The following is a 9,582-nucleotide window of genomic DNA, read 5'->3' on the forward strand; positions in this document are numbered from 1 at the left end:
CATCTCCGTGGGCGGGCGGTCGCTGAAATTCGACCCGGAATTCAGCGGCGAGTAGGCCGACCCGGATCTGTTAACTCGACATCTCACCTGGTTGACACGGGTCAGATTAGGAGAAATGACCCTCAGCGAGTGGGATAATGCGGGGGTAGCGGAGCGGGCAGTCGAAATCCCTGGTCGGCCGAAACCAGGCAGAGGCAGAGGCTTGGAGATAGTGGAAGAGAACAAGCGCCTGGGTAGAACGAACGAGGCAGCGGCGCCGGTTGATCGGATGGCTAGGATTGATCGCGCAATCGTGGCGGCCATTTTTGTGTGGGTGAATTGAGGAAAAGTGGGCAGGGTTTTGGGATAGGGGTTTAAGATAGGTCTGAATAAAATAAAATGGGAAAGGATGAACAGTGCTGTTTGTTTATTATCAAGTGCATACAGTGCCAGGTGACGTGCAGCGATTTTTACAAGACGCGTTCTTGGCTGCTCAGTTACAAATATGGGATGACACGATTTTAGATGAGATTGGATGATAAAAGAAATAATACAAAAGAGGAACGAAACCTAGTTAAGAAAAACTCTATTCAAATCAATTTAGTTAAATCAAAGTCAATCACACAACACGTATCATATAATTACCTTGTGATTTTATCATTTTCATTGAATTATGCACGAGCAAATATATTACACTTCATATAATTGGTTTAAATTTAATCAAACTTAGTCTAAGTTAGACTTGGAGTTAGGTAACCTTGTTTCTTGCATCATTAATCAATACAAATTGAGGAATAATAGATTCAAACTTTGTTAAATTCCGAAACTAAATAACTACAGAATTTAAAAAGAATAAGCCAAGAATATATAATAGATGATTGTTATTCAGCGTGCGGCAATAAAAAGAAATATTGAGTTGAAATCCCATTTTCATATATTTATAGAAGAGAGTTTCACCTGCTGATTAAACTTTACAAACCGAGTATTATTCGCATATGGTCTAAAAGTTTAAACTTGAAAGAGAGGAGAATTGCAGTTCAGAGTGGCATTAAGTTCTTCTGGCTAGTTTCTGTGCTTGCTCTATCATCCAAACATTTGTTTGACTCCTCTTCTTCTGCTGCTTGTAGTTCCAGTTCCTTATGACTTGTCTCTGTGTTGTAAACAAACAGCTTTGCAACAACCAGAAAGAAGACAAGGTTGATAAAGCTCAGAACTGCATAGAACGCATAGTAATAGTCCAAATGTGAGAGATTCAGGTTGTCCAAAATCCACCCTTTGCCGTACTTCTTAGTAACATCAGCCACCGTTGACAGCAAAAAACTGCTCAAGAAATAGCCAACTCCCAAGCTGGTTGTAAAATATGCAGTTCCAAGGCTTTTCATGCCTTCCGGTGCTTGATCGTAGAAGAACTCAATCTTCGCCACCTCCACAAAGTTATCAGCAACTCCCATAAGAGCAAACTGAGGCAGAAGAATGAAGATTGACAGAGGGATCGTCTCGCCTTTCTTGAAAATCCCGTTTGCTCGTGCCACACTAAGCCGTCTCCTCTCAGCAAAACTGGCTGTGATCATGGTGATGACGTGCAGGACGAGGCCGATGCCCATTCTCTGCAGCAGTGTGATCCCTCGGGGGTTTTGGGTATATTTACGAATGAAAGGGACGAAGAGACGGTCGTAGATGACGATGCTGATGAGCATGGAGATGGTGATGAATGCTGCGAGGCTCGCTGGTGGGATCTTGAAGTGGGGGCCGATGCTCCGTTCCAACGTTGTGCCTTGTTTGATGAAGAGTGTCTGTGTCTGTGCCAGCATGGTGCTAGGTATGAATGTTGCTACTAGAATTGGGATCATTTTTAACATTTGCTTGGTTTGTTCAACTTGAGTCACTGGGCACAGCATCCATGGTGAATTAAGACCCGTTCTCACCGCTGCTTTATCTAGAAGGCTACAAGAAATGGCAAGAAGTTAATAGTAATTAGAACGTAGGACGAGCTAATTACAGTCACATCCATTTACCTGAGGGAAGAGGTATGATCAAGTCTAAATTGGCGAGAATTGGAGTACTCTTCCAAGCTCAGCTCGTAGAGTTCCTTAGGTTCAGCTGGGACAACAACTCCCCACTTCCTCACAGTGGCCACCAGGACCTGAGCCATCCGAGCCAACGGGCTCCCTGACGGTGGCTTATGCCTATAAAACTGCGTGCCCACAATGAACACGGTTATCGATACAGCCAGCCCAGCTGTTGGTAGGCCATAGCCGACGGCCCAGCCAACGTTGTCCTGAATGTAGATAAGGAAAGTGTTGGAGAAAAGGGTGCCAAGGAAGATGCTAAACATCCACCAGTTGAAGAAGGATAGCTTTTGGAACCTCTCTTTGGGCTCATAGTCGTCGAATTGGTCAGCCCCCATGGTGGAGATGTTAGGCTTTGTTCCACCGGTTCCGATTGCGATTATGTACAAGGCCAGGTAAAAGATGCCTATTTGCAGGGTTGAGGCCCTTTTGTCACAGTCTTCTGCTTTAACTTCATGCCCACAAGATGGAGGCCTCAAGCTTGGTAGTGAAACTGCTAACGTCAATAAGCACATTCCCTGTTGAAAAGCAGATCCACTAGTTTCTTTACACTACGAGAGACGTGAAGTTTACCTTTCTTTTGTAATCTACAATTATTGGTGCTATGTAAAATTAACTTGTAATGAAGAATCAAAATAGGAAGATAAGGTATAATTACCACGAGGTAAATGGCCGATGCAATTATGAAGGTCCAGTATCGTCCAAGGTATGTGTCTGCAATATAAGCTCCTAAAAGGGGTGTTATCCAGACAGTACCGGCCCAGTTTGTGACGTTATTTGAGGATGTAACTGTTCCTTCATGGAGTTGTTGAGTCAGATATATCACTAGGTTTGATGCAATCCCGTAGTAAGCCATCCTCTCAAAAATTTCATACCCTGAAAGTCGGATCGTTGAAAGATACGCATGCATAATTAAAGTGAGCATGGTTTAAGTAGTCGCGGGAGAAGTTAGTTTCAATCTGTTGCAATAGTAATTTAACCTAACACGAGAGAACAACTCATGGTGCATGAAAAAGATCATATGACAATATTGTGGCTGTGTGTTAGTAAATACTGCAAGAATATTTTATGCTTACCAACAATGAAGTAGCAAGCTTTCCATCGGCCTGTGGTTGATCTTAGGACGGGTCTACCTTTGAGGTCCAAGGTACCATCCTGTGTGTAACCTCCCGTTCCACCTACAGGAGCTCTCTCTTCCACCATCACCGTTGACATGAGAGAGAGAGAGAGAGAGAGAGAGAGAGAGAAGGGGGGGGGGGGGGGGGGGGGGGGATTCATTTCACAGGGGTCAAGGGGGGGGGGGGCAGGGAGGGAGGGAGAACAAATCTACACTCAGACAAATATTTGTATTGCCCTCCTTGCAAATATTCAACCTTGTATATTTTCCAGGTCTATGGCGAACCACATAGTTAACAATTAGAGCTAAAATTTGTCATCATATACTTGTCATTTCGAAATTTGTTTTCTTGGCACTATCAGCTAGGTTCTTCAAAAGGCTGTCATCATCTGGGCAGATGGTTTATATGCTGTGCGTTGAAAGCAACAATATCTGAATGTATACATCTTAGTTGTGAGATTCAAATATTAATAACAGTGGACAATTATCAAGCATAAATTGACAAAGTTCATTTAAAAAACTTTTGTGTCGCCTTTAGGGTGTCAATACAGCCGGTTGCTGGATTACCATGTCATTTCCATACTAAAGAAAACACATTATTATTGCCTATAGTTGTCTTTTAGTATTGAACTTGCCGGCCTTAAGCCTTGTAAAAACAATGCCAAGGATGTTGTTTTTAACTTCTGTACTTATATGATGAACCGCCACCACTACCACCTTTGGTGTGGTGTTTGCAAATAATTGTCTTGATGATTCAGTAACTGTAGCAAACCGCTACCAGTCGCCAGTCGGTGATAGTTCGTTTCCTTTAGTTGAGATAGCTAAAGTAGGTTTTGCCAACCTACCCTTTCAAGTTAACCAGAGAGAAAGAGAGAGAGAGCTAAACACAAAAGTTGATTGATTGAATGAAGAAAAACACAATAGATTGACAGAAGGAAACTGGCCAAACTCTGCTCTATATCTTAGCTCATGCAAAGATGTATATACTAAGATGAACTATATACAGCATTGGAAAATGATATTGATGTATTCTCATAGCATATTAATAACTCCAATATATTCGGATTCTTACTATAAGATATAGTGATGCAAAGAAATAATCCCCTACATAAATGGGAGTGTCCGAATGAAGAAAAAGTTACCAATTGCCAAAATGATGTATGATGGGAAGCAATGACTGCGGTGAAGACTTGAAAAAAGGCAGAAGATAAATTAAATTTCCATTTATATAAAGCAACACAGAACTGTCTGCAAAACCACCTATTATTTTTGACAAGATATGTAATTCACTAGCAAGAAAAGCAGAAATCTATCATTATGATACCCTGAAGAACCATCTTGGATGGGAATTTAGATGCATCATGGACCACAAATCTCAAGCATCTGATTTCCACCTAGCATCAGGATGCCCTGAAGAACCATTACTACTATTATTACCATACGTCCTTCCCACGTAACTACCATTTCCACTTTGATGTCCAGCAGCAGCAGCAGCATCCGCTCCAGCATATTCGTTAGAGTTGTGTGTTCCACCATAACTATTATAGTTGTACCCTTTATTAATATATCGAGAAGCACCACTTGGAGATCTTCCGGCTGGGCCATAACCGCTAGGACTATTTCTGGATGGATTCCTCCAAGGAACAGAAGCCCCGTAGCTTGGAGTTTGATTGTATCCAGAAGCACCATATCCGGCAGTCTGGCTGCGCCACTGATTTTTCGAGAAATTAGTATTTGGAGAGCTAGCGTTCCCGTAGACTCCTGCTGGGCTGGTATAACCAGGATTGGCACTTCCATAAGCACCAACACCGTATCCACCATAAGCACTATAGGCAGAATTGCTATTTCCTATATAACCAAAGCTGGAGCCTCCATAGCCAGAGTACGGTGGATAACCACCAGTTGTTGGCTGCATAAATCCATTGCTTCCCATTTGACTACCGAACGTTCTACTGCTAGAATTGTAAGAACCATAGCCTTTGTAACTTCCACGGGCACCAGCACCAGTTACTGAGTCTTTAGGGAGTGCTCGTTTTACCTCAACAAGCTTCCCAGTCACCTCATGGAAGGTCTTGTGGAGAACTCTATCAACAGCGTCTTCTGTGGTAAAGGTAATGAAACCAAAACCACGTGGTCGACCAGTATTTGGGTCGTACATAATTACAACGTCAGTTACATTGCCAAAATCTTGAAAATATTCCCTGAATTCATCTTCACGTAAGGTAGAAGGCAACCCTCCCACAAAAATTTTCTTGGTTTTGAGATTCTCAGACCCTCCAAAATTTCCACCAGCACTACTAGTGCTTCCAGATTTCAAGGTTTGCTGCTGTTCTCTTGACATGGCTCTCTTAGCTTCAACCTGAGCAGATAAGCCAAAGGATATAATAGATTGCCCATCTATATATGTATACACATTCCATGAAAGCAGTAGAGCTGAAAAGACAGCCAAGATGAATGGGTAATATACATAGCAAGAAAAACATCTAAGATGGCATCTTCCATTATTTTCACAAGAATAGTGCTTTACCATGTGGAACTCATCCATCTCACATTGCTATAAAAAAACATCTTATACATGTAATGAGATCATGAGAATATAAAAGAAAACCATAAATCACAATTAAAAGTTCCTGATAATGCTGACTAACAATTTAGATAATCTCATCTATATAAAGTGCATATCAACCACTCAAAATCAGTACAAAAGGTAAAGACCAGAATATCCATTCGGTTCCAACGAGAACAGAATAGTTTATTCCGTTAGAAATATCATGCGATTTTCAGCTCAGGATACACGCATTATCGCTGCAAAGAGAATCATAGCAATAACTAAATAGAAAAACAGAGAACACATTTCTCTACATGAATGCATGCAGAAAATGGAAACAATAACCATTCATCATCAAAAGAAACCGACACGAGGAGACGGACGCACACAACACGTCCATCAAAGCAGTGCATTTCAAAATTCGAATAGCAAAAAACGAGCATCATTCTGTGATTTGATTAGATTAAACAAACATAAACTAGAAAAATAAAAAAACACATATGGAGAATTACGGTACGGCCATCGATGGTGTGGGTTTGCTGAAGAACGGAGGGAATGACGGAGGGATCGGAGAAGACGACAAAGCCGAAGCCCCGTGGGTGGGCGGTGATCCTGTCCCGCATGATCATGGTGTGACTGACCTCACCGTAACGGCTGAAATGGTCTTTGAGCCCCTCCTCCGTCGTGTCCCAGCCTATGCCGCCGATGAAGATCTTCCCCTCGTCGGAAGAAGAATCCATTACTGTGTGTTGTGCGTGAAAACCTCTGTTTCTTATTTCAGCGTTTGCGATCGTCCAATGCTCTTATTATTTGCGTTCCCTTTTTCTTATTGTCATTATTCCCTTTTTTTAAAAAAATAAATAAAATTAATTTCTCTAACGGTAGAGCTGGATTTGTGAGTTAGTGGGTGCCCTTTTTGGGCCCAAAGGAAGACCAATTGGGCCTACACAATTGGATTCAGCCCAACTAACAATGCATCCTCATTCTGATTATATTTAAATGACAAATTCAAAAAACTGAACATCCCAAGATTTCAATTGAGACTCACTTCTTTAAATTTAAGAACTGTATTATGAATGGCAGCAGAATGGGTTTGGGACCAATTTGTCTAGACTCCAGACCCGCCTACTTATGTGTCTCAAATTTGAAATCATATAATACCAATAATATTAATAAATAATAAATATTTTATTTTGGATTTAACTAATTTATTATTTTTCAACAAGTAATATTATATTAGAGTTAGACACTTTAATATAAATTTTGATTTAAAATAAATTATATAATTCAAAGATATATTCAATATTCAACTAATTTTTTACTGTTTTCAACAAGTAATATCATTTTAGTTGTAGGTAATTTAATATAGTTTTTGAACTGTAATAAATTATAATACAAACTACACATCCATGATTCAACTACTTTTTTATTTTTTCAATAAGTAATATAATTTTAGATCTATGTAAATTAATATAGTATTCGATTTAAAATGAATTGTATAATACCAACAATACATTCTATTATTTTTTTTATTTTTCAATAATAATATCATTTTAGACTTAAATAATTTACAATAGTGTTTTTAATCTGAATAGTTTTATACAAAAAATATATTCAACTAATTATTATTTTTTGCAGAAGATAGTATCGTTTTAAATTTAGGTACTTTAACATAATATTTTATTTAAAATTAATTATATAATATAAATAATATATTCAACTAATATTTTATTTTCTGTATTTTTTATATGGAGTTGGATATATACAAAAATTATTTTAAGAATTTATATTTAATACCATAATTTCCTAATAACTAATATTAAATATAAGTAATAAATATAAAAAAATATTATAAAAACTAAAAAGACGGATTCGAGATGGGTTTAGGATAATTCATTCAGGTCTGGGATATATGCAAAATTATTTAGGATTTATATTTAGGTTGATGAGTTTTTCATTTGGAATATTGAAATAATTTATTCCAACGTTCAATTCTTGGAGTGGGGTTTAATAATGAAAAAAATATTAAGTAAATGACCCTTTTACCATTGGATATAATAAAAAGGACTACTTGCACTTGTCTCTCCTAAGATTTAGTATAATTACACATAGAATCTTTATGATTTGAAAAATTATATCTAACACTCCTGAGGGTTGCTTTCGTCTAATAAATAAGTGTCCCGTTAGTCACAATTCACCAAATTTGATGATACTAACGAAAGAATTAGGAAAAAAAATCTATATTAATCCACGATTAACTTATTACTGATTTATTGCAGGTTAAATAACTTTTTTTTTATAACCAAATTACCTAATGCGTTTTCACGCGTTAATGCATATGGAGGTAGTTTAATCCGAAGATAATTATTTGACTTGCAAAAAGTTATAAATCAGTTAATCGAGGGTAAATATCAATTTTTACTCAATTTTTTTTATTAATATCAACAAATTTAGTGAATTTTGACTAATAAAAAAATTTATTTGTTAGACGAAAGCAAACTTAAAAATATTAGATGTAATTTTTTAAATTACAGAAAATTTATATATAATTATGTTAAATTTCATTGGAGATGAGTATAACTATCCTTTAAAAATTAAAAGTAAATATAAAGGGATAAATGGACACTACAACACGGGTCAATCATGTCAAACTGTAACGGTCACTTCCCTTTCCACATAAACCCTAACCCCACCGGAAACTCGACCGTTTTGCTGTCCTTTTTTTTCCCTCCCTCCATTTTTTCCTCTCCCTTTAAAAGTCCATGAAAACCCTTTAGCATTAACCTCTCCCTTTAATCATTTGAACTAATAATTCACAAAATCAAGAGGGTTATTGGGATTTTATTTGCTAAATGGGTTGTTTTCTTGGATGCTTCGGGGGGGCGAAGGATCACAACCGCCGCAAAAGGAGAAATAACCGGAGTGACGCTCAAGTAAAACACCCTTTTCCTTGATTTGCTCAATTTCCAGTTCACATTGTTTGCTTCCTTTTTTATTGTAGATGAAATTGTTGATTGCTTTTTGGAGTTCTGTTTATTATTTTTAGTAGTTGGGTTTAATTGATTAGGTATTGTAATGCTGTGCATTGATAGGTTGATTCTTTTGATGCCTCCCTAATAATCTGGGCGATTAGGCAGAGCTTAATGATTTAGTTATTTTGATCAGATTTTGGATTCTTGGTGCTTGTTTGGTTAGCAATGATTCTCTTTACAAAGAGAAGAGAAATCTTGAACTTCATTCAAGTGAGATTTGGTTGGTTCTTGTTTTGTGTTGATTCTTACAAGTCGAGCAACGGGCTCGACTCCTGTGTTGTTCGATTATTTTGTTGTTGACGTTGCTGTTCTCATTCCCTTTATCTTCTTTTGTTTTTGACATCAGTTATCATGGATAGCCCCCTCTTTCTTCTCTAAAAGTTGTTTATCTCAGTTCTTTATTGTGAATTGAGTAGATGATTAAACTATTGAATCTTGTCACAGAGAAATAGAGTTCAGAATATTCAGCGGGAAAGTGTAACGACTGCGGAACAGACCAACACTGAAATACTGCCGACCAACTTGGTTTCTGAGTTGATGTGAGTCTTTGATCTTTCTCAACTCTTTGAATGAAGTGAAACTTTTTCTGTTTGCTCTAACCTTTCTGTGACTATCTTCGTTCACCGAATCGATAATCCCATCTCCTTTCCTGTTTCATTCAATTGTTGTTACACTAGTAAACTTCATGTGGACTTTTGGTGCAGAAATAAACCTGATGGTGAGGAGCAACTGAGTCCAAGCCCAAGAAAAAGAGTCACATTTAACTCAAATATCACAACATATGAGCATGTTCCAGTTCAGGAAAGCGTTAATTCTCTGCCAGAATGTAATGAAAAT

At 37.9% G+C, this 9,582-nt stretch overlaps 3 protein-coding genes across 3 annotated transcripts in view; 1 reads left to right on the forward strand and 2 right to left on the reverse strand.

Moving 5' to 3' along the window:
• LOC105165854 (protein NRT1/ PTR FAMILY 5.2-like) lies at window positions 917-3,298 on the reverse strand. Its single transcript, XM_011085015.2, has 4 exons — window positions 3,125-3,298; window positions 2,707-2,924; window positions 1,995-2,566; window positions 917-1,923 (listed from the first exon to the last, which is right to left on the reverse strand). Exons 1-4 carry the CDS (start codon window positions 3,261-3,263, stop codon window positions 1,017-1,019), a joined length of 1,836 nt encoding a protein of 611 aa, XP_011083317.1. The 5' UTR covers window positions 3,264-3,298; the 3' UTR covers window positions 917-1,016.
• Window positions 4,363-6,525, reverse strand: LOC105165669 (heterogeneous nuclear ribonucleoprotein 1-like). Its single transcript, XM_011084750.2, has 2 exons — window positions 6,226-6,525; window positions 4,363-5,524 (listed from the first exon to the last, which is right to left on the reverse strand). Exons 1-2 carry the CDS (start codon window positions 6,451-6,453, stop codon window positions 4,541-4,543), a joined length of 1,212 nt encoding a protein of 403 aa, XP_011083052.1. The 5' UTR covers window positions 6,454-6,525; the 3' UTR covers window positions 4,363-4,540.
• The window catches only part of LOC105165670 (protein ecdysoneless homolog), a gene marked incomplete in the record, with an annotated part of 2,467 nt that continues 1,267 nt past the window's right edge, over window positions 8,383-9,582 (forward strand). The window contains 3 exon segments of the mRNA XM_011084751.2: window positions 8,383-8,646; window positions 9,190-9,284; window positions 9,450-9,582. Coding sequence (XP_011083053.1) covers window positions 8,566-8,646; window positions 9,190-9,284; window positions 9,450-9,582 — 309 coding nt within the window.

The sequence above is a fragment of the Sesamum indicum genome, linkage group LG6 (assembly GCF_000512975.1).
Source record: "Sesamum indicum cultivar Zhongzhi No. 13 linkage group LG6, S_indicum_v1.0, whole genome shotgun sequence".
Lineage (NCBI taxonomy): Eukaryota > Viridiplantae > Streptophyta > Magnoliopsida > Lamiales > Pedaliaceae > Sesamum > Sesamum indicum.

Excerpts from the sequence above, each read along its gene's own strand:
- LOC105165854 (XM_011085015.2), bottom strand. The coding sequence starts at position 3,263 with ATGTCAACGGTGATGGTGGAAGAGAGAGCTCCTGTAGGTGGAACGGGA. Across the intron at positions 2,925-3,124 it reads AGCTTGCTACTTCATTGTTG|GGTATGAAATTTTTGAGAGG; the intron begins GTAAGCATAAAA and ends TCCGACTTTCAG. Across the intron at positions 2,567-2,706 it reads CATCGGCCATTTACCTCGTG|GGAATGTGCTTATTGACGTT; the intron begins GTAATTATACCT and ends GCTTTTCAACAG.
- LOC105165669 (XM_011084750.2), bottom strand. The coding sequence starts at position 6,453 with ATGGATTCTTCTTCCGACGAGGGGAAGATCTTCATCGGCGGCATAGGC. Across the intron at positions 5,525-6,225 it reads ACACCATCGATGGCCGTACC|GTTGAAGCTAAGAGAGCCAT; the intron begins GTAATTCTCCAT and ends TTATCTGCTCAG.